Here is a 25,203-nt window from a genome sequence, read left to right as displayed (position 1 = left end):
GTAAAAAAAAAAAAATTAAACAATTAAAAATAAAAAATAAAAACAGAAATCTGACACATTTTATGAGAGAACAGATATGATAATTTTAATTTTGTGCTTTACGTTTAACGGCTATACTTTTTTCTTTTTTTTTACACCTCCAGAGTGCCGCCTACTGATATTTATGTCAGTTAATCAGAAGCGGCAATAAAACAAAAATAAAATCAAAAAACAAGGCAGAGTCAAACATATGTGTTTAGAATGTCAAGATGTTTAAAAAGCCAGGGGAAGTGTGGAGGGCGCTGTTTGCCAAACCTTTACTTTCAATATCTTTTTTGTAGCTAGTTAGCTTCTGTTAATTAACTTTAGAGTTTTTAACACCGCACATCTTCCAGGCCTTACCTAAGTAGGCAGTCTTCTTTTGTAGGGTGGTTACAGGGCAGTCCTTGTGGGCGAGAAGCAGCTGCTTCAAATGCGCCACCTCGTTTCGCAGCAGAGAAACCTCATTCTGAAATTAAATGGGGGCAAAGAAGAAAATAGAACTGATTAATACCTGATTTTTAGATTATATCGTATAACTAAGAGCCATATTTTGGAACAGCTAAGCATTCATACATGTATATGGAGATTTTTGCTAAGAAGGGGATTTTAATTATTTACCTGCTTGAAGACTTAAGTCAGGCAACTAACTTCTGTAAACGGACATTTCTGACAAGCTTTCATCCCTCTTCCTCCCACTCAGAGCCCACTCACCGACAGCGAGACGTTGAGACTGCTGAGCTCCTCGGCCTTCTTCTCCAGAGAACTGACCCACAGTTTGCGTTTCTGTCTGCAGCGCGACGCCGCCGCCCTATTCCTCTCCAGGAAGCGCTGCCTTCGCTCATCTGGGTCATCGTCTGTCGTCCGCCGTCGACGCCCACCTGTAGGCTGTGCTGGAGATACCTGAGGGAGGAAGAAGAGCGAGGGGTCAAGAGGAAACAAACGGACCGGCGAGGGGAACGGAAGAAAGACGAGAAAGAAAGGGGAAGTCTGACTCACTGTTTCAGCATTTTAAAAATCAACACACTGTTTTTTTAAGCACATGATTACGAGTTTTTCTACCTTCAAAAGATTATTCGGCCTTCATCAAACAACATAAATATTACTTGCATGTTTCTTTATTTACCTTTTAAGCCTAAAGAGAAGAGCAGGGCAGTCAGGAGCGGACATAAAATTTCAATTCAATTCAATTTTATTTATATAGCGCCAAATCATGAAACATGTCATCTCAAGGCACTTTACAAAGTCAAGTTCAATCATATTATACAGATTGGGTCAGATTATACAGATTGGTCAAAAATGTCCTATATAAGGAAACCAGTTGATTGCATCAAAGTCCCGACAAGCAGCATTCACTCCTGGGGAAGCGTAGAGCCACAGGAAGAGTCATCTGCATTGTCCATGGCTTTGCTGCAATCCTTCATACTGAGCAAGCATGAAGCGACAGTGGGAAGAAAAACCACCCATTAGTGGGAAGGAAAAACCTCCGGCAGAACCGGGCTCAGTATGAACGGTCATCTGCCTCGACCGACTGAGGGTTTCAGAAGACAGAACAGAGACACAACAAGAGAAACAAAAAAGCACAGAAGCACACATTGATCTAGTAATCTGTTCTACATTAGATAGTAATAGCGGGTGAGCCGTCTTCTCTGGATGATGTCACAGTTAACAAAACGCCAGACCAGGTGTACCTACTATGAAGAGAAAAGAAAATACCTGAGGTTGTGCAGGCGATGGAGCGTCTGGGTGCTGGACAAGCAGCTGGCTCTGCTCTGCCCTCTGAGGTACCATTGGGCTGCTGCCCATAACCATGGCTCCCAAATTCTGGCCCGATGGGCTCTGCTGCGACAGCGCTGCTTTCAGACGCTAAAGGCAAAAAACGGTTAATGAGAGATATCAGTAAAACAGTACAGGAAGTTGAACTCACATGAGCAAAAGTGGCCTTAATGTGGTGAAAATGCTTAAAACATGGAGGCTTTAAAGCAATACTACTACTGTTGTAGCATGTACTCATTTGATTACAGCCGAATATGCAAACAAATTAGATGGAAAAAAATGAAATTGCAATATGCCATTAAAATTGTCACTGTGGTTCAGCTTTAACCCAAAATGGACTCAAAGGAGAAGTAATAGAGGTTTTTTTTTGTGTGCACATTTTAAAAACTTATTTTGTTGCTGCATGGGAAATCCCGGGCTGTTTATTGTCAGCGGGCATTTGTTAGCAAAAAAATAAAATAAAAAACATAAAATAATCCTTTGATAGTATTTGAAGGGTTTCTTCAAAAAGAACTCAACAGAACAGCATAGTTTGAAGCAAGTTATTGTTCCTGATGATATACAAGTAGATTTGTGTGATAAAAGTTTATTTATAGGACGATGGCATGAATTCCCTGAGAAGTGGATATAAAAAGGTTTGTTTTCTGCAGCACACTCATGTGACACGGTGATTTATCTTAGTGGGGTTTGGTTCCTAAGGCCTGGAAAAAGTTTCAGATGATGATATTCAATAAGTACGACGTTGCACTGTGATTCCTTATTATCCAGCAGGCAAACCTAGCCAACAATGTACACGCCCTGTTATGAAGCTACAACAGCTATTTACATGTACAATAATCCTGCAACAATCATCTTGTTGGTACAAACAAAACAACCAAAGCTTTAAGGACACACCATGCTCTACAATCAAGGCAGCAGTCTTCACTTTTTAGCTATGTAACCCCACATTTTTAGCACAAATTGTGGCGGTGCATGTAAGAGTTAAATAAACAAGTTACTGCAGCAAAAAGTCATATGATGTACAAACTAAGGAAGAGCAGACAAAGTCTAGAGGGTAAGGATGCGGATAAGAAGAACAGATAGAGAGATAAAAATAGGGAGCTAATTTAATGCTGACCATCTTGGCCTCTGAGTGGATGCTGTAGCCGGAGGGGGAGTTGGAGCCGCTGCTGCTGCCTCCCAGAGGAGGACCAGGGATTCCAGGAATGTTGGGTACCATACACATGGGTCGAGCAAGCTGGAGTCAGACATGATGCATAAATGCACATAAATTAAAACCTAGACTTCTTCTCTCTAAAGAGGAGACGATGCTTAATGCTGGTCTGCCTTACGTTAATGACAGAGGGTATCTGTGCAGGACCAGGGAGCACAGGTACAGCCTGACCAGTGGGAAGCATCATCATCGGGTAATGGCTAGTTGGTGAACTGTTAACAGACAACAGGAACAAAAAGGAGATGTTTGCATACATTTTAATACTGTCATCTTCTAATAAGCAGAAGTAAAACCATATTTTGGGTGCTCTTACACTTTTTAACAGAACTGGACAAGGACAATAGTCAGAACTTCAAAAATAAAAATAAAATCAAAAAAAAGTTTGCATTGTAGCAATATACATCGAAAACATCGAAGACCTGAAAGATAAATCAGCTTTTAGCCGGACCATCCACTGCCGTCAAGTTTTTTTCCTACTCTTTTTTTTTTTATTAATCACAAACTGGGTTATTTCAGTATCTTTCTGTAGCTCTTGTTAAAAAGGATAAACACCTACAAATTGCAACAAACTTACTATAACAAAGATGGACCCAATTCATAAGGGGTTCTCTAAAAAAAAAGCTTCCTGGTATTTATAGATCAGTTTGTATTTTAAATTAGGCCCATTTAAAACCACAACTAAGCAAGAGTTAAATTAACTGGTAGCAGGGCTGGACGATATAGAAAAAAAGCATATCGATAAAATAAAAATCATAGTGATCGATATCGATAATTATCAACAAATTCAGAACATGTATTTTAAGTGCAGACCTGGCGGTTTTATGCTGATGCTTAGTGACTTATTTCTACATAAAGAACACCCAAACACTGAATTCAAACTCAACCCTTTTTTCAGCCAACTTTTTACCAAAACTGCACGTTCTTTAAAAAAGAAAAACGAACACATGCTCTCTGAACTCTTAAGGGGGCGGAGCTTGGTGACAGCGTTCTGGGGTCTGCATTTGTGATTGGTTGGGAGGATCTAAATAAAAACATGTACAGTAATTTCCAGTTTACACCTAGACGCCATTGATGTACACTTAGCAATATTTCTTAAATTATAAAAACAATTTCAAGCTAATCGCTTGGAATGATGATCAAGAGTAATAAAACTGTTCTAATAAAATCTAGGGTTGCAACAACGAATCAATAAAATCGATAATTAAAAGCGGTGGCAATGAATTTCATTATTGATTCGTTGTGTCAGGCAATTAATGCGTGTTAGTGGTATTTTCAAAGAAAAATTTGCGAATTCTACAAATGTCAACACAGAGAAAAAGCTTCGAGCCAAGTCTTCAAAATATAGGGAGCACTCCGCGCTTCACAAAACTAAAGAAATAAGTAAGATGCAATTTTTTGCAAAAGTGATCTGACACAGCAGGAGAGCACCACAGTGATGATACTGGACCTGAAACAACATGGAGTCATTGATGAGGGTGAAGGGAGCTCAACAGCAGGGTAAGCCATTACAATATCCGACGTATGTTGCATTTCAAAGCGAGGAAACTGACAGTGTTTGGCTTGTGCGCTGTCAGTGGAGTCCTGGGCAACACCACGGAGTTCAACCATACTTGAGCCGTAACGTTCGCCTCTATGACAGCTCGCCTGATGCTGCTATTAGCTTCTCAGCTGGTCAATGGCAGTAGCTTTGTTTACATGTGCAAAATTCCCTGATCAGATTGAAATGTGTTTGCATTAAAGGAGAAGTATTCCAAATGCACCGTTTATATGGGCTCAAAATCCAAATAAGCCCATCATTATGTGTTTACTAGCATCAAGCTTTATTCAAAGTAGAAACTCTGACATTCGCAGAGTTGTTGAATTTCCCTAAAACAATTGTACTTCTGCCCATTTGGGGGGAAAAAAACAAAAAACAAACACAGAGATGTGTCGTTTCTGACTGTAATGAGCGCATGGAGTGGACCCACAGCAGGTTCTGGGAGTAGTTGAGGAGTTATTGCTTTCTATAATTAAGCTACAGGCTCAGCAACTCATGATGTTACGGATGAGAGAGAGCGGGAGAAAATTATCATTATCAAAGTACTGTGCTGCCCAGCACTGCTGCCCCATCCTCCACATGCATGCACAGCAAGTTTATGGGTTAATCAGAACAAGATTAGATGGACGCCGATCAGATTATTGATCAGCATAAACCAGTCCTCTTATCAGAATACAAATTCAATTTGATTAATCAATGGTAATAATTTGTTAATTCATTTCTTAATAACTGCTCTTCTGCTCCTCAGGGGGAGCGCATGAAAAACTTCTCCAAAATCCATTCTGGTCTTCTTGCCTGTATATGCCCCATTATAGCCAGAGGCCTTCCTCTTCTTCTCGTAACGTTGTACGGGGTTTACGTCTTGTGACTCTCAGCCATTTTTAAACTACACTGTGAGAGCAGTGGAGCTACAATGAACGCCTAAGCTAACCGAATACATAAACACTAGAAGTGCTCATGGCCGTGTGCACGCACACTGGTGTTACGCGAGAGCGTCACAATGATCAGTAGATAAGGTGATTCCCGCAGAACTTGAGGGACAGAGGGGGGCATGAGCAGGACGAGAAATGAAGGCATCTGATTGGTTCTTTTCATTTGGACGGAATGACAGGATTGGTCAGTTTAGTTTTTACAGGCCTGCAACTTTTACAGAGATCAAATTTTTTTAACCTGCCTTTTCTGAATACAAAATGCATTGACTACTGTCAGGATGGAAGGACAATTTTACCCAGGACAACAAAAAGTGTTTCTGAACAGAATGTTGTGCTTTCAGCCATGAGGGATAAATCAGACTGTAAGCTGAAAGCCACATGAAACACTTTTACAGGCACCAAGGAACTGCCCCTCACAGCAGGTGGCACCGCAACAAATACATACTCTCTTCCACACATCTTTCTCTTTGTCCATGAGCCCTCGTGACAAGTGATTCGCACCAGGGAGACAGCCACCTGGGTCCGAATGGGGTTTGGACATCCACAAACATTTGCAGTGTCGGATAGGTTATGTAAAGTTTTCTGTAAAACTAACATATGAACTTAAAACAGCTTGCTGCACTCTGCTTGTAACCTTTCCTCAGGTTTTGCAGGAGAAAAGCTCATCTGAAAATCGCCCCTTCAAGCCGTGCAGAGATCCCCTTTCACAGGCCAAACGCAGACCGTAGGAAACCCGTGTAAAGCGCATACCAGTCAGAGATTGGCGAGGAGTTTCCCCCTTTGAGCCTGCCACTTGCTCCCTGCTCAAACAACCAGCTTTACCTTGGAGTAATTAATTTAATGTGTTTTTACTGTTTTGTTTAAATGCTTGACCAAGCTGACAGATCGAGCTAAGTTACCTGTTAGCGTCCTTTGAAACCATGCCATGCTGATATGTTTACAGTTATAACAAACTTTATTTCCATAAGGTTTTATACACTGATGGAATGTTAATGGTCATTACTGGTCTGCTCATTACCACAAAATATGGCTTAAAAGTCTTTTTAAGGGAGTGCCGAATTGCCGCTAGCATTAGCCGCTAGTTAGCCCTCTAATAGCGTATTACCACCTCGAGCAAACGTAACTACGGTTAGTTTTAAACATAATGTTAGTCCCGCCATCATTTGTTAGTTCTATGAGCATTATTACATCATTTATAGGGAACAATGTCGATTTAATGGTGTTTGTGTAACTTTAGGATTGACCCATCAAGCTAATGACAGATCGTCCGCTACAGCACCTTCTAGCATGTGCAGCACATGGTCAGCACATGGTCGCTGAATTTCACTCACCCCAAAGTGCGATTTGAAGGTGGCGCTTGTGTGATGACAGAAGTGGGGGATGGCATGGTGGGGTGAAGAGCATCAAAGCCCAAGTGTAGTGGAAGAGAACCTGGGCGGACAATAGTTGGAGTGGGGGCTGAACTCCTAGGAGGCGAGTCCTAAGAGATAGGCAATGCAGCACATAAAACAGTTAGTTGAAATATTTCCAAAAACTAACATGATTTATTTCATTGTCAATTACATTTTTAGAAAAGAAACAAAATAAAATGTATATCTTTACAACTAAATGTTGTAAAGCTAAAGCAACAGCGATAAATGAGGCAAGTTTTTTTTTCTCCACACCCATGTTCTCTGTAGACTTCTCCTCTCATCTACCTTTCCTCTGACCACTGGCTCCTGGTTGCTGTCCGACGTCCCAGATATCGACTCGGGGCTGCATGGAGGTGAGGAGTCAACCTCTACAGGTGCCTCCTTTTTCACCTTCACGTCTGATGGCGTCTGCAGGCTCATGTCCAAAGCCACAGAGTTGGCTGCAGGAAGCTGTGAAGTGTCAAATAAAAAAATTAAAAAAAGAAAAAAAAAACAGTATTAAAAAAGGGAAGTTGGTACTTATTATACAAATCTGCTAGTCACGGTTAGGTTCATGAAACACCATTTTTAGTTGAATGTACGATTAACGCATCTGCTTAAAAGTCTAGTAGCAAACTTCTGCAATAACTGAAATCCTAATGATGCATAAAACTCTGCAACACAGGAATTTCAAGCTGTAGTTTTTGATCAAATCAGCAGTTGAGCTGAAAAAAGGGAAGTTAAGAGTTTTTTTTTTGTCCACTACACTGGAGTCTGTAGGACATTGTCCTTGCGTTTGAACATAGCAATACATGCAGAGATGAACATAAACACAATGGACATCATTACCCTCCCAACATTTTCTTACATGGTTCTTGGCCTTCTTGTCATCGTCGTCTTGTTCGAAAGAGCTGGCAAGTTCGTTAAACAGACCGACTTCCTCGCAGTTCTTGAGAAAACGTGTGGGGGTAGGCGTTTGATCTGGAAAAAGGATGACCAAAAAGGAAATGATGATTAAAACAATTTCACACTTTTGCAATAGCAAAAACCAAAACAAAAAAAAATGTGTTTTTTGGTTGGGTTTGTGCAAAAGCCTGGCATAAATAGTAATTTCTTTATTTGTTTGGAAATTTTCTGACCATTTTCAGTGATCTCAACAATAGTTCCTTGTTTGCAATTTCCACTTCAGCATTTAAACATCTTGAGGAATGTTTTTAAGCCCGTTTTATTTTGATCTATGACTCATCCAGGCACATAAAGTGCATCAAACATCGTACTGTTTTAACCAAGACACTTAAAATTTTATTTCACTGCATATCGCGACCCCATGAGGCATAAGCGTGCATAGATAATGGCTGGATGGATGACCTAAATACCACTGTTTGATGTGAGACTTAACTTGTAAAAGGATGAATTTATATAGCAAATTTAATGTAGTCCTACTGATCACTCCAAGCGCTTTACATTGCCAGGATGGGAAAAATTCTAACCTAAGTGCTATTGTTGAAATACCTTGTTGGTTCAAAAGTAGTTTTAAATGTAGATTCATTAAAAGAAATGGGGGATGCTGATCTTTATTAAAGGGGAGAGTCTAATAAAAAAAAAGTCTTTGCCAAATTGTCTATTATGTAAAGACTAGGGCTGCACGATACCAGGAAGACACGTGATCTGAGATTACATTGGTAAATCAAGACTCATGTGTTACCAAAGTAAAGTTTTTGATGGAGGCCGACACCGGCTCAGAATTTATATAATTACATATAACATACAGACAAAGCAAGACATCATTTTTCAAAGCTTTTGAATCAGTTGATTGCAGTGGCCAACAACACTCCCTGAAGGTCTTAAAATGTGCAAATAGTCCTTAGCAGCTGATGGACTCGTTTGAGTCAAAAGGTCGAGTCAATACTGTGCAATAAATTTAGTCGCAGAACTGTACAATTTGCATGAATGTCTAAACAGAAAGTCGCTGAGAAATTGAAATGTGCGAATACACATTTGCAGGCAAGAGACAGTGTACATCATTCTCAGTAGATGAAGAACCTGTGAAACCAGTAGTGTGCTTGTAACATCTAAGACAATGAACTGGGCTGACGGTTTATTCTCAGCAAGGGGCGATAGCCCTTACAAATTTGGGAAAGAAGCTGATTTTAAGTCTGTCAGTTTTTGATTTCAAGCAGCATCGTGTAATGTTTAGCCGCTAGGGGCGTTAGACCTGTAACCTCCAAGTTTAGCGCCCTTGAAGGCCACTGGCAACACTGCACTGTCGCAAAGTGAAACAGTCTCCCTCCATGTTTTAGAGATCGCTTTAGACCGGCGTATTGAGACGTATTGGAGTTCCTCGTTAAGACAAGGCTACATTCACCCCTCTAGATTAAATCCTACATCAGAGAACCAAAAGTATGTCTGATCATGTAAGTGTCATGTCCGTTTTGTTGACCTAGAATGGTTAATGACCCATTCAGTGACGGATCCGTCCCCATCACGTTACATAGGTGGGTTTTTGAGAATGGCAGCCTGCACAGATCAACAATATGTGCCAAGTGCTGTGTATTGGCCTGATAAATAATTTATTATACATCTCAATTTAAGCTAATGCTTGGGTCAAAACTTGCATGGTGGTACCTTAATGTTCCTGAATTGTTTCCCTGATGGATGTGGGACACAGTGCATTACCCGAGTGGATGAGATATGTGGCAATAAATGTCATGATTACAATATGACTTGTAATACATTAACAAATCCTCAACAAAACCTTTGGGTTTAGCGCAATCAAAGAAGCCAGATAGAGATAAGCGTGCTATTTCAGGGATTAGCTAATATTTATGGCAAGCCCAGAACTCTACAGTATATAATATTGCAGACAGTGACATTACAGTGACAGATGTGTGTCCTAGTGGAGACAGCACTCCAATTAAATCATTAAGTTTAGGAGCCTTTTTAGGTTGAAATGATATGCAGGTTAGTGGGAACAGATAATATGGACTTAAAATTTAAATCATAACAGTTTGCTGCATTTCTTATAAAGATGGTTAAACTAATAATAGAAAATATCAAACGATACAATACAGACTTTTGGCCAAAAATCTATCCCTCAATACAGTCTAAGCCTCACAAAAATATTGCTCTAAAATTCAAAACACAACTCATCATAGTTACATTCAACTATATTTTGAAATGTAAACAACAATGACTGATTATAGAACCATCAGTGGAAATGTCAAGCAGGAAAAATAATCTCAATCACACAGTCTTTGGCTTTGCAAAGATCACCAAGTAGAGAGCATTGTAATCGCAGGATGACTAAATCTTATGGCATATCACAAGATATCACAAAATAACAACAAACCATGAAATTATTGTCCAGAATCAGGGGACTAGAATATATTTTGCTCAAGTCCTCCTCAAATGATAAAAAAAAAGGTCTGGAATCTAAAATTTAAGAAATGGGTAGTGTCGGTATAACACTGCAGGATACTGTATATATAAAAATAAATAATACCTGCGATTATAACAGAGTCAGTCCTGGCTGGTCCAAACTTCAGCGTCATCTCATGCTTGTGTTTGTGTACAGCCAAGTGGTCCTCGTTGGTAAACCTCTGGAGCAAGCGAAGAAGAGGAAACATGAGAATATTACATTAATTAGCCAACAGATAATTGTAACTGTGACCTAAGGAGGGAGCCCATATTACTGCAATCCAGATATCAAATTGCAATAACCACACACAGATGTAGCACACCACATGCAGCCAATTGAGGGAAAATTATGAGAAAGCCCACAAAGAACACTGGATCTGTGATATACAGTTTCTTGCCTGTATATGTCCCATTACAGCCAGAGGACGGGGGCTCACATTACCTCACATAAACTAAAACAACCCAGAAAAAGATATCAGAAAAAAGATCAGCTTGGATGAGGACTCAAAATACTGAATTGAATTTAATGGCATAAAAATTTAGGGAGGGAATGGTTCAAGTCACTGATGTCACTCTTCTTAGCGTGTAAAGCACAGGCATAACGTAAACTGTGGTTGCGCCTTCATATTGTATTACCTCCGATCAGGTGTCGCAGTAGGAGCTACAGGAACCCTGGTGCAGACACGACTCAGACATATAGACGAAGGGACGGACAGTGTCATCTGAGACACGGAACATCTTCTGTTGAAAAGTGCCAACGTGATTCACTCCGAGACGTAGGAGGAATAATCTTGGCTCCGGCACCGGCCTATTCACTATTCACCGCGGCCTATTTTAGGGCGCCGTGTTACAGTTGCGACTTCAATCAGGAGAACGCAGTGGAAACAGTCTAGTGTCAGGAGCCTTATTTATAGCCCCGACCGAAAAGCACCGCTGATACACGTCTCATCAGCCTCTTTCCTCTGAACGAGACAACTAGATCTTGATGGAGAAACTATCTCTCCATATAATCCCCCTGCTTGAAATGATGGCAACTTGGATTACCTTCCTGATGCAATAAATACTAGGCACCAATATGGGTGGGGAGGGGTGGGGGGGTCTGGTGTTGTTGTTGTTGTTGAGGCTAACTTGGCAAGAGGAAAACATTGTTTGAAGCCAGAAGTCAATCATCCCTGTTCTATAACGGGCAGATTCAGATTTTCCTGGTAGGCAACTGTTGACAGTAAATCAGCATTTGGACATTAAGATAATTTACCGTTAATCGTGTTATGTACACACAAAAAAAAAAGAAAATATACACATAAAAATCACAGTAATGGTTCTAAAAGTTCGTAAAACATTTAGACTTTAAAAAACAAATGGCTCGATGTGGAACATCTGGTTTTTGTGGGGATCATTCTGAAAGTAAGGGATTAAGGAAAAAGCACCATTTCACTGTTGCTGGACCAGACCTCAGCTTTTGATTCCACTGATCATCTCATCGTGTCCTTTAGACTGAGATACTGGCCAGGAAATTGTGCTCCTCATCTCAGTCCAAGCGATTCTTTTCAGTGGCTGCTTCTAAGTTTGGGTCTTATTCTGTTTTCGTGTGCCACAAGGCTCCGTTTTGGGCCTCTTGTTGTTTCTCGTATATCTGCTTCCACTTTAGCACATTTGAGGACATTCATTATCACTGCTAGAACCTATGGCTCCATATATTGCACCTGTTCTTTTATTCCTTTAAGGGTTGAATTCTCTTCAAAAGAGAACTGAAATCATTGTCTGTGCACAGATCGTTGGCAATGGAAACCCTTGGTCCATTAGGCTTACTTGCTAAATCTTCCGTCAAGAATATTGGTCTAAAATTTTTATTCTGCTTTCTGGATGTGTGTCAAAATTCTAATGAGTTTTTGCATTAAACACCTAAATAAATTGTACTGTGGGCCAGTAACTATGTACTACTTCAAGTCTTTATTCCAAATTCATTGTTTACTTGTTCCGACAAAAGCTACTTCGTCTGTCTGAAAGTTGTTCACAACGCTTCTGTTCATGTAGGTTTCACATTAATCTCAATAACTCCGAAAATCATTAAAACATAGAAAATAGTATTGAGAAACAAAAAACGAGGAATGACAAATCTTTAAAAAACAAAACAAACGTATATATGTTTAAACATTTTTCTTGTGATCATATAATCTTATTAAAGGGTTCAAGACTTCTTAGAGGAAACCTGTTTTATAAAAGGATATGCTGCCAAAAGGTATAAGTCAGTGTTCTGAGTGTGGGATAAATACTGCCTTATCTGAACCTGGATCAGTAAAGATTCCTCACTGGTAATCTTGTGAAAGCCCTTAAGGCCTAAACGTTGTGTAAAATCTAATTTCTAATTAAATACATATGTAGGGGAAAAAAAAGAGCAATTGATTTCCATTCTATCATTTTGCTAACTGTGTTTTCTACAACAATCTAAGTGTTTTTCAATCTTTCCTCAGATCAAAGTGCGGAGTTTCGAGCACAGCTGGAAAGTTACTCACTGAATGTCATGATGTTCACAGCAAAGTGCTAGATTTGTTAAGCGAGAGAACGGCTTTTTCTTTAAGTTTCGTCCATGGACCATTAACTGGAACAACAACTGTGTGCTTTTATTTAAGTCCCACTTTAATATTTCAGATTATCAATAAATTTTAATGTCAGACAATACTAACTAAAGTAGACACAAAAAGCAGTCATTGCCTTCCTGCATAACCCAAGTGAGCATGTACTTAAAGTCAGACTGCTAACCCTGGCCTGAACTCTGGGATATGCCAAGTACGAATGGAGAAGAGCTTTTGTGACCCTGTAATAAGGAATTGTGCCCATGAGGTGGATTAACACAGGAAGCCAAATGATACCATGAGTCCTGACGCTAACAGCGCCACAGAGTGGGGGCCACAAAGCGGAGTGGCACTACAATCCTGGCAAAGCATCAAGAACAACTCTCACATATTTAAGATGGATTGAAAAAGGTAATTGACACTCCTGTATCTGAAACAAAGAAGGAGCATTTGGGATGACATAAGCTAACCTTGTCAATCTAAATTAAAAAAAAAACTTGCTAAGTCTGTCTGAGTCTCCCCAAAGAAAACAGCTTCATCTTTCTAGAGGCCCAGACTGATGCAGGAAAACATCCAGCAGCAGCAGCAGTAACAGCAGCAGCGGCTGTATTGGGCACAAAATCGTGTATAGCCCAGCCCTCCCACTTTACTCCTATGCTCTATAGTAAAATAATTAGTGGTTAATAATAAAATATGTAAACATTAACAAACTAGATATTCTTTACATAACAGACACATTTACATTACACAAAAAACAAACAAATCAGTTTTCTGATTAATTGCACAACTGGATTCAAGGACAATATATCAATAAAGAATATTAACATTTTTATTAAGTGTCATGTTTGATATTGTTTTGCTATGTAGGGAAGCTACACTTTTAACCAGTTTTATTTACTAAAATGCTTCTGTGTTGTCTTCTTCTTACTGATTTTAGGCTAATTAAAACTACCAAAACATTTCCACACCAGTTAGATCTTTACTAGAAAGGACCCCATACATTAAATAAAGGTTTATGCAGTATCGACATGAGTTTTTTTTTTTAGCATCGTGATAACCAGAGTCGATCGCAGAACGGGACCAAAACATCTGATTAATCAGGGTTAATTCACATTAGGCCATGCTGGTTTGTGCAGATTTTCCCCCTTATGGAAGGGAATCATTTAAAAACTACTTTTTGTATTTACTGGGATCACAACACAATACACGTCACTATTGTAAAAGTATCGTAAGTAAGTAAGGACTTTGTAACTGCACTTGGACTCAGATTGATATCAGGGGGGAAAAGTGCTGGAGCATCTCTAAATATAATATTAGTAAAAAAATAAAATAAAATAAATTTCTCTATGCTTACACTGAGCAAACTCTAAAAGATCCTGATAAAGTGGATCGGATAACAACTTGATAAATTAAGAGTTAGTGAAACTATTGCAGCCAGAAAGCGAGGCTAGACTTAGTTTTGACTCTGGAAAAGTTACAAAAGAAAAAGGTTTTTGAGGCTGGACCTGCTTACATTCCACAGGCAGAGGTGATGTTGTGATATCGTAAAAGTGCTTCTGTGTTTGACACCACAATACAACTCCAGACATGTTTGGTTTAGCACGCAAACGAAACTGCTGGCAGAGCCACATCTGCAGACCTGCGCTGTCATCCACGTTAATTTCACTGGAACAGCTTCCATGCTGCTGTTTTTTTAAATTAATAATGGCATGAAATAAATATGAACAACTGATTTACAGCTACAACATCTGTCAGAGGAAGAAAAAAAAAAAAAAACAAGAGTCTCCTGTCTATGATGCATAATAACCCAAGACAAACAGATGACTTATTTATCAAAAATGTATGTTTGGTTGTTTTTATGGCTTATGTTCTCACCACATCCCCATAAACTACAGATTACTACAAATCAAAGAAGGAAAGACGCATATATACAAGTTAAAGCTGTCATAGACACCAGAGGAGATTATTAATTGAAGGGTCTGAGAATATCACCCCCAAGAGAGAACATCAGACAGCTAAACACACCCTTGATCAGACATGATGTTTCCTGTCTTGAACAATTATGACTCCTTTATCTTCCCTTTTTTTGAAATAAAGCCGAGACCCAGTCGTGCACCACGTAAGCTGCATGTGAGTCTACTACTACAGTCAGTCAGCTGAGTCACTGCCTCGGCTCAAAACGGTGTCTGCAGGCGCTCAGCGGTGACAGGCTGAAACAATAACGGCGCTCTGATTGCTCACTGGAGCTTTTAGTGAGTCACCGCCGAAGGAGACGGCGTCGTCCCACAAGAGCGTGCAAGGTAGATTGTTACTAACGTGTTGCTCATTAAAAGCGTTACATAAATCACAGGCTGTTTGCTTATGTTGGCAAAGAGAAGAGACTGTAGGGGAAAAGCGCCAAACTCCAATCAAAGGCAGGGTCTTTTCCAAAGCATCCATCGGTTTCAGCTTTAAATTCTAAAAACGAGTAAAACAATTTCGACCGTAAACAGCTACGATTACATACGGAGTAGCACAGAAGGGCAGAGAGAGACTTTCCTCGGACACGCAAATAAAAAAAGGGAGGTACGAAAAGGTCTTACCTGTCCACAGCCGGGAGCGTTGCACACAAAAGGTCGGTCGTCCCCCATTTTTGCAAAGAGCTTGCAGTGAAACTGTGGGAGAGCAGAAGAAGAGAACATTGCAGCGAGCTTTTTCTGGATCTCCGAACTGGCAAATCCCGAAAACAACAAAACGGGGATGCTGCGGCTTGTAGACTTCAGTCTGAGCAGGAAGCCAAACGCTATTTAAAAATAACCCTGGCACGGAGGAAAACACGCACAGAGGCAGTGAGGAGAAGTTTCCCTGGTGATATTTCCTTCACGCAGAGGGGCTTCTGGCTGGCCAATGAGGAGCTGCTGACAGTGAGGAGCCACAGCCACAGCTCCCTCCCTTACTACCTTTTACTAAATCTCACTTAAGTTCACTTCCAATCCCTTGTTCTGTCGTGGCCACTCCCTCCGCTTACCTCTCCAGCACCTTCTAACCTTTCCTCCGCTTGTGGAGAACTACATTTACATTTTCTGTTACTTTTTTAAAGAGACCACCTTGTAAATTTACAGCAAAAATATTTAAATAAAAATAAATAAATACACACACTCTCATGGATTAAATTGGACCTGATTCTATATGTTCTCTCCGAAGACATTGACGGAAAAGCTTTCAGATTATATAGTTGGTTTTTTTACATATTCAAGTGGCATGAGACTACTACTACTAACAAGTATTATTATTATTATTATTATTATGAAAAATATCACTTTAGCCATGCTTCCATCCCATTGCAATACAAAATGTGAACAAACTTTTAAAATGTTGCAAAAAAAAAAAGAATGCACATTAGGCATGTTTCCACCTATTTGGAGCAAATTAACCAGACAATTTAAAGCATAATTTTTTTTTGTCAGATGTTGGTGTCAGGGATGGCTGTGATAAACTGGAAGTAGCATTTGAACATTACCATGGACCACACATCTAGCAGAAAAATGAGAGAGGCTGCCAGGAATGTGTTGCTATTGGGCAACTCATGTCTCTGTTACGTCAACCAGGCGATGCCATATCTCAGCGCGTTTTAGGAATATCCAGAAAGATGCCGGCAGCGGGAACAGCTGATCAGTCATGTGAGGTAAATGTTTGCTACGTCACAACGTATTCGGCAACTGTGTTTCCTTCTGTTTTGCACATCACCTCTTTTTTGGAAAAGCCACACGAAAAAAAAAAAAAAACACACCTCAAGCGAGCACAAATTATTACCATTTCCATCAACCTTTTCTAATAACATACTTTAAAATGCACATAAAAAACACATGATGGAAAAATATACTTTTGTGTTGTTTTTGTTCTGAGAAAAATATTTTATAAACAGAAAATGAGAAAGAAAATCTGGAAGGCTAGGATTGTCATGGTACTAAAATTTTAAACTCAATACCAATACTGAGAAGAATACTTGACACCATTTTCAATACTGCAGCGACATCTTTTCTGAAGCCAAATATCTATTTCTAAAGAGCAAAAAGATAATTCCATACACTATAACAAACTTAACTTTAACCTTAATAATTAGGGAAACACCAACAAGCAAGGGGACAATTCAGCCCTTGTTTAGAGAACTACATCCTTTAAGTGTCACTTCCTTGTTTGACAAAACAGCCGACAACATAACACTAATAGTATTATTGTTAATATCCTTTATGGAAATGTACCTTTGATTCCGTCATGCAGTTATTTCCTGATCATAAAAATAAATGTCACAAATAAAAGGATCATTCACAACTAAAATAAATAGGCTGTAAAACAAACATGGATCTGGTGAAAACAAAACAAGGTTTTGCAGTACAAACAGGGTTCTGGTCCATGCAGATATATATAGCAGCCCTGTATGATTTCTGTATTTCTGGTCATTTTATTTTCCTCACTGATCAACAAAAGAAGCAGGGTACATTGCAACAAGTTCCTACTTTTTTTCTGCTCCATTTGTCAGCTTCAGTCTGGCTTCACCATAACTTGTGTTATTATTAGCCACATTAGCCTCCAAGGCCTTTAACAACTAAATGGAGAAGTAATGGAGGGGTTCACTGGTTTGTTTTTTAGCCTCACTATTTATTAGCCAACTGAGCCGTTGGTCGATTTACATTTTTCTGTGTTTGCTGCAGCAGAAAAAAGCGTAGCATGATGCAGAAACCGCACACCCGGGGAGAAAATCTCAACAGGGAGACGGACAGACCGACAAAACTCCGTCATCGGGATGTCAGTGTCTGTGTAGTTAATATTTAAAACAGGGTCAGCTTATGTCGTCTGGGACATTTATTTCTCACTGCTGCAGATGCAGGAGCTTTACAGACCTTTCTAAGATGCCTTTAAACATCAGGGCCGAAGCGTTAGCTAGTAGCGTTAGCATGAAGTACTAGGATGTAGTGTTAGCATGTCGTTAGCTTGTCGCATTGTTTGCATCTCATTTTTTTTTGTCCATCTGCCTTATAAGGAAAGTTCCTCTGAACAAGGATTTTGTGTTTGTTTGGTCAATAAAAGGCTTACATATGTTTTTTGGCTTTACTGGATATGTTAGCAGAATTTAAAAGGTGCATAGCCACGTTATATGCCTATAAAAAAGACCGAAAACCATTTGATCATGATAAAAGTGATATACACCAAGCCTCCATCCTGAGTGTATTGATATTCCTTTTTGAGCTTAAAAATAACACCAACAATGGGAGCGATGATCAGATATAAACAGATGTGGCGCCATCTACCGGCAGTACCGCAGATCTATCAGAAAGCATAATAATAAAGAAAAAAATTTATAAAAATCACTTTTGATAATAATGCCGAACCAAGCCTGACCCTCGGAAATGCCTCGCTGTAAAACGACCGCTTGGCGTGATCAAAGACCAACAGTTAATATTAAATAAACCAATCTAATTGCTACTCCAAGAGCCTCTTATCTGAAAATCTCAGAAAGAGATTCCTGTTCGTAAACGCAAACAGGGACACAGCATCAAGGTAAGAACCAAACAATCAATCGATCTATTTCTAATGTTTTTACTTCAGACAGTCGAGGCTAAGAAGAACATTGATATTGCTAATATTGCAGCAAAATCAGAACATTTACTCTCGTTACTCAACTCTGCAGTCACATCCCGGCCGTTTAGCTTTAACTTCCGCTTCAGTGAACACCAACGTTCATATTGTTTTCCCAGCGCTATTCCAGTCGCTTCCCTCTTGGAATCAGATTATTTTTATTTATTTATTTTATTTTATTTTTTTTGGACCGTTGTTTCTGTTACTTCATTGGGAGATGTCAATAGCCATTAGCTGCTTCCTGGTTTATCCCCTCCTGCGGACGCGTAGTGGCGTGCTTCAATTGTTATTGTAAATAAACACAAACGGCTTTATTTACTAACAAATTGAGCAAAAACAAAACGTAAAATGACAAAAATAACTGATATGCCAGCAGAATGTAATAATGTTTCATAAAAACTTTGTATGCAACCAGAGTGACTTACTGACCTATAAATAAAAAAATAAATAAATAAATAAATAAATAAGAAAAGTCAAATAACGTGGCTATGCACCTTTAAACTTCCATCAGCAGATCCTAGTTGAGCTGAGTAGCTGCATCAACTCTGGAGTGTCTGTTTTCACAGTGTTTGGGTCAGAAGAAGTGCAACAATTCGGGCAAATGTGAATGGGTGAGTTAATATCTTGTTTGACCCAAATGAGTATCTTTGAATAATACATTTTTTAAGAACCCATTATAATCGAGTCCTTGATTATTTTAACACCCATAGGGATAAACGCTTTGATGGATAGATAGGTATAATCTTCTAAAACCTTCATTGTCATTTCAATTCAAAGCGAGCAGGTCTATTAGTGAACTTGCAGCACATATTTCTCTCTTTTATGTGTTAGAAACATGCATTGGATTAAAATAATCTTCTTCCTGATTTTGGGTTACATTGTTAATAAAATCTAAAACTGTATTTCCTACTTTGACATTCACTCAAGATATCAGCTCTGTTGAAATTGTGTTTTGTCACTATAGCAAAATTGCTGAAGGGTATCTCAGAAACGTGTAAAGCTGCTGCTAAGAAACTTAAAACACAAAAAAGTAACAGTGGCATTATTGTAAAATTGGTCTGGATTGGATTATCAGAAGTCAATTCAATCAAATTATTGAATAAAATATAACATTTCAAAATATATGTATGCAAATGAAAGATAATTACTTCTTTAATATCAGTGTAAAGCACCATTTATTAATTTTAGGGCTTCTTTTTTTAGTTTAAACTAATTTAAGGTCATATTTGAGGATGTGCTACAGTCACAGTCTACATTTTTTTTTTCTACACACTGCAAAATTTGACAAAGGAAAGACTTGCTGGACGCTTGAATCCACAGGAAACACCGCAGCTTTCCACAGAGCTCAAAATAATCCCTTCATCCTGCTCCTTCGGAGTTTGCTATGCACGCGCTCCTGTTTGGTTTCGCCTCTTGCAGCGGCAAACTAAACCCAAGCGCGGCCTGCTGCTGCTGTTTCTATCAGCAGCTCCACCCTGAGCCGCGCCGCACAGCTGGACAAGACTCCTCGTGGAGAGAAAGTGGAAAAGTTAAGTGTATAAAAAAAAAAAAAAAAAGAAGGAAAAAAACGTTAAAGTTAAGTCAGTGGGGAAGAGGGGGAGGGCGGGATGTGGCTCGGCGGTGGACATGAATGTTTTAGCATTCTCAGCTGGCCCAAAGTGACGTCTGGCAGCTATTATGCAATCCGGGCCCACTGACAAAGCAACCGCCACCAATCTGCATCAGCTATGTTTTTACGTATTAAAACACTTAAACAGTCAGAATATATAGACTACAAGCTTATAGCAGTTATACAACTTTTATGACGTGGAAAATGTAAACGTTGAGTTCAAACTCCCATGATGTTGGTCAAACATGGCCTCCTCTCTCTCTGTGTGTGTCTGTTTTAATCAGTTTAAAGAGACGCAGGCATCCAAGCTGCAGGACGGCAAGAATACTGAATCGAATTTCGTTACTGTGATATCACTGAGGTCCTGACCACATAAACTCTTGTTGTGCCTAATATATGGGTTAAGCGTGTTGCCAAACCTTATAGCATGGGACAGATTATTCATTACTTTGGCCGGGCATAAATGTCTGAACGTTTTCCCAGTGTTGAAGTCAGAACATTTTCCTCCTCCTTCCCCCCGCCGTCGCTCGCGCTGCTGAGGACAGCTGCCCTTGAGCCAACACATGATTACTGAAGTGCTGGAATACGACGCTGAACGTGTAACTGGCCTTTTGTCTTCTCAAGAAGCAAAATTAAAAAAATAAAAGAGGGATCTGCATCACATTAACATGCAAAAGCTGCAAATGTGACAGACTGGTTTCCTGGTGGACCTCCCATATGATGAACGGAGGCAACGGGCCCCCTCGCAAACTGCCTCCTATTTACCGAGTCTATTTGTGCTGAGATTCGTCTGCAAACGAGATACTCCATCCAGCTCGTTACACGGAGGGTGTGGACTGAGCGGAGAAGCAGACACATCTGGCGGCAGGAGTGGGAACAGATTTTTTAGAGTTTACATCTTACTAAAAGACGCGCTCGACACTAACTTGGCACCGGCAGAAAACGCGGGACTTGATTTTGTGGAAAGTTCTCCACAAATTGCAGATGACAGAAGTGGAAAAATACCATTTGTTGTGGGAGCTGCCTTGACCAAAATTTAGACTTTTCAGCATAACGCCACAATTTGCGACAAGTGACTTTCTGGTTAAGCGAGAGCTTCAAAAGCTGCAGCAATGTTTGTAGCTCTGCCTAACTCCTCTGCATGTCGCAATAAAAGCTGCGGTAAATGTGCGTCTAGGACCGACGCGTCTCACTTGAGGAAAGTCGTGGAGTAATCTAAGGGTTGACGGAGCAGAGAGGGACAGTCCATCACTACTAGTTACTGCTCTGTCAATGCACACTACCCATATTCATTACAGGCCTTGACATCAAGGCCACCTGTTTTTGCCTCCTTTCATCTAAGGTGACATGGAAGCACTCGAAGGGCCCGAATTCCTCTCCTTCTCACTGAGACCCCCCCCCGCCCCCCCACCCCTTCCATAACTTTGTGTTTCTCCAACTCAGCAGGTGTAGGGGAACAAGTCTCAGCTATAATCAGCCACAGCCAGCCTGTGTTTGATGCAGCCTGCTAGGAAACTGACTAAACAAACTGTATTAATAGCTCACGCTGCAGCCATGACGTGGGACTCTGAGGCTTAAATTGCCAGAGGACAGGGGAGACCCCATAAAACAAAAACAAAAAAACAGAAAAAAAAGGAGGAAAAGGAGAAATAAGCCACGCTGTCTGGCAAAAACATTCCTACCTGTGGAACTTTTTCACGTTTTTTGTCACATTGCAACCACCTAAAACAAGAAGAGCATGAATCAGAGAAGCAACCCAACAACTCTGGAGGAGCTGCACAGATTTACCACTTCTGGTAAAAATGGTAAATCCACCCAATCTATAAAGCTATTTTTTTGTTTCTAGTCATACTGACCGCAAAGTGTTTTACACTATAGACACGTTGACCCAATCAAACTTGCCGACGCAAACACGTTCATAGACCGATACACAGATCGGTAGGCAACTTGGGGTAAAGTGCCTTGCCCAGGGGCAAATGCACAAGTGACAATGGGAACATGGAACGCCACAACTTTACAACGGTGAGAAGACTCTCTACGCACCGAGCCACAGTCGCCCGCTTTATGGAAGCGTGGCGAGAAAGAATCTATTTACAAAAAAGCCATAAGACGGTGCATTTTGAATTTTCCGCAAGGCATACGTAGGATTAGGCGTTCTGGTCAAAATTCAGGAAGTTGTAACATTTCAGCCTACATGCTCCAGTCTATGGTTGGAAAACTAACATACACATCAAACATTTCCATTCCTGCTGTTTTTGCACTGCTTTTTTTACTCTCATCAATAGTCTGTTAGTATCTTTATGCATAAATATACATACGCATTTTTACAAATTATTTGAAATCACCCTAAGCAGTCGCACATTTCTTTACTTTTTTGAATTTGCCATTTTTAAAACCTGCTGTATTTGTTTTGGATGATGTACATTTCCCCTTACTGTAAACTTTTTTTTTTTTTTTAACCCTTGTGTGTGTCTGCATGCCTCCATTTGCATTTCACTTTGCTGCTGGCAAACCTGAATTTCACGATTGTGGGGAAAACAAAAGGATATTTCTGTTCTAAACTGAACACTTTAAACAAAGAGTGAACCTTGGTTGGTGGCAGGACCATGCTGTGGGGATGCTTTTCTGCAGGAAGGACGGGGAGGCTGGTCAGCGTGGCTTGGGAGATGGATGGTGTTAACTAAAGGGCGATTTTTGAAGGAAAACTGTTAAGAGGCAGCACAACACTTAAGACTATGACAGAGGTCCACCTTTAATTAAGCAGGAAAATGGCTAAACATCGAGTGACACCTAAATCGAAACGGTTTAGATCAAGGCATATTGATTAGTTAGAATGGCCCAGTCAAAGTCCAGACCTAAACCCAATTGAGAATCTCTGGCAAAAGACACATTTAGAGACGGCATCCATCCAGTCTGACAGAGCTGGAGCTGTTTTACAAAGAGGAATAGATAAAAATGTCTCTATACACGCCAAGCAGCTAGAGATCAGCTAAAGGTGGTTCCACAAACTAGAAGCTTCAACACATGCGTAGTACGCCACACTTCACAAACATTTTAGAAAACGGCGCACAAATTTCCTTCCACTGCACAGCCTATTCCCTGCTTGGTGCTGCTGTTCTACAACAGAAAACCCCAACAAGTTACAATTAAGTTTATGGCCGTAATGTGACAAAATGCGAGACAGTTAGAACGGTTAAAAATACTTTTACAAGGCATTTTAAGTACTGCGTGGCGGATTTGTATCAGATCTCTGATGAGGTCTGGGGGGCTTCTGACACTAGAGAGCTAGATTGTGGTTGGCTGTGCGCGGCAGCCAGTGTGTATTTATGTCAGCAATGGGAACACAAGATTTAGCAAATGGAACAAACGTAACCTTAAACCCCGTGTCTTCATAACTAACAAAATCCAAATCCATGCCAAGCCCACGGGACAATACAAAATAAAAGGCATGGTGGGGTTCTAAAATTGAACGTTCGGAGGAAGCCGTGCCAATTAAATTTCACTACGTTCTTGTGAAAAGTCACATCTATAACTCATTTTTTTTTTTATAAAGTATACAAAAACATTAGAGGTTTGCTTTACGGTCTGCACTCAACGTTTTATCCCAGACGTGGACATTATTTTTTTTATGTTGCACACAACTTGGAGCGTGTGTACTTTCTGAGAGTGGGTCAGTAAGTTTTTTCTAGGCTGGCTTGAAGAGACTGGAGTGTTTTTTTCCTTTCCCCTCTCCTCTAAGTGCAACACCTCTCCTAAGTGATGGAATGAGGTACAACTGTGCCAAAAACATGACCTACATTCCTGACTGAGGTGTTGACATGCGTGGGGACACGGATCGTCGGCCGTTCGGCAGTTCAAGTTGCAATGCAGTGGATGTTTCTGCATCTTGAGACGTTCAGCTCTTTTTAAATGGGGGGGGGGGGGTTCCTCTTCCACACGCAAATTACGCTCAGAGTTAGGGTTCAACAGATAATGCGGTATTTTCTGTGCCGAGAGCCAGGCTTGCAAAAGTTTTAAAATGTCAAAGAGTATTTCCAAGGACCCACGCGATCTTCAGTTCCCTCTTCCAGACAGCGCTGACTCTCTTGAAAAACTTTCTCTCTCTCTCTCTCTTTTAGCCTCCATTACCTTCTTGGCTCTCGGCGTTAGCCCCGCCTTTTCCCGTAACCCGACCGCCTCTCCTGCGCAGCGATTGGCTCCCTGCGCGTCGGTCACAGGCGCCTCGCTCGCGCATTGATTTCGGGGCCTGTCAATAACCGCCACGGGCCATGTCTCATTGGTTAAAAGCTCCGCAACAACTTTTTTGTACGCTCGCATAAAAAAAAAAAAAAAGAAAAAAAAAAAAAAGAAGCCTAATGGCTAGCTGCTGCTGTGGCTAGCGCTACCAACAGGCCGAGCGCACATTGAAAATGAGTGATAACAACGGCGCTAACAATTTCTGTTCTGACAACAAACACGCAACGACAAAAAAATTAACTCCACCCAAAGTCAAGCTAAACATTTTAAAACACACCAAATGAGGGCTATACCACCTCCCCCCCCCCTCCGAGTGGTACTAGTTGGTTAGCGGAATGACACTTGAGTGCAAAGCAGCGAGACAGTTGGTCCGAATGAGACGCTGAAGCTGCGACTAACAGCCCCTGACAGTTGGACAAACATGAACACATGTCAACAACAAGCACCGAAATGACCCGGGCCGAGAGAAAACCTGTAACAGGCTAGACTAGTCGACATATCATGGATGAATTTATAAGTTTAAAGTGTTTACAAACTTACCCTTGCGCCCCACTCTCACTCTCTCTCTCTGATTCCCCTCTCCTCTCCTCTCTCTTGGAATTTGACACTCCCCTTGACAGAGAGTTATCGCGAGAATTCACGCGACTTGTAACATTCAGAAATGTGCCATTTCCAGCTTCTCCCTGGTCAACTTTTGGTTCTCCCTCAACACGCTTTCTACAGAGAGACAATAAATTATATTGGGCTAAACTACAATTTTTTGTCATCTTTTCCCTTTCAATTATCTTTGATCTTACTTTAGCTTATGATAAGATATTGATCTTTTTCCCCCATTCCCAGCTGCTCAAGCAAACAAATATTAACAGTTTAGTTTTCATCTAGAGA

General features: G+C 40.3%; 1 protein-coding gene across 3 annotated transcripts in view; it reads right to left on the bottom strand.

The window, feature by feature from the left end:
- The window catches only part of atf7a (activating transcription factor 7a), a 28,528-nt gene extending 3,609 nt beyond the window's left edge, over positions 1-24,919 (bottom strand). The window contains exons 1-12 of one of the 3 annotated variants that reach the window (XM_021320512.2): positions 24,859-24,900; positions 22,670-22,762; positions 15,440-15,511; positions 10,370-10,466; positions 7,736-7,848; positions 7,141-7,338; positions 6,808-6,956; positions 3,126-3,219; positions 2,912-3,031; positions 1,735-1,884; positions 733-921; positions 382-487 (exon numbers count right to left, since the gene is read on the bottom strand). In XM_021320512.2, the coding sequence (XP_021176187.1) occupies positions 382-487; positions 733-921; positions 1,735-1,884; positions 2,912-3,031; positions 3,126-3,219; positions 6,808-6,956; positions 7,141-7,338; positions 7,736-7,848; positions 10,370-10,466; positions 15,440-15,511; positions 22,670-22,690 (1,309 nt within the window). In that variant the 5' untranslated portion in view covers positions 22,691-22,762; positions 24,859-24,900. Of the gene's footprint in view, positions 1-381; positions 488-732; positions 922-1,734; positions 1,885-2,911; positions 3,032-3,125; positions 3,220-6,807; positions 6,957-7,140; positions 7,339-7,735; positions 7,849-10,369; positions 10,467-15,439; positions 15,823-22,669; positions 22,763-24,858 lie in introns of those variants that run through there. The other 2 variants (XM_012870652.3, XM_012870651.3) reach the window with 2 other exon arrangements.
- Between the last annotated feature and the right edge of the window lie 284 nt (positions 24,920-25,203).

The sequence above is a fragment of the Fundulus heteroclitus genome, chromosome 1 (genome assembly GCF_011125445.2).
Source record: "Fundulus heteroclitus isolate FHET01 chromosome 1, MU-UCD_Fhet_4.1, whole genome shotgun sequence".
Lineage (NCBI taxonomy): Eukaryota > Metazoa > Chordata > Actinopteri > Cyprinodontiformes > Fundulidae > Fundulus > Fundulus heteroclitus.
This window is presented reverse-complemented; position numbering and strand designations above follow the sequence as displayed.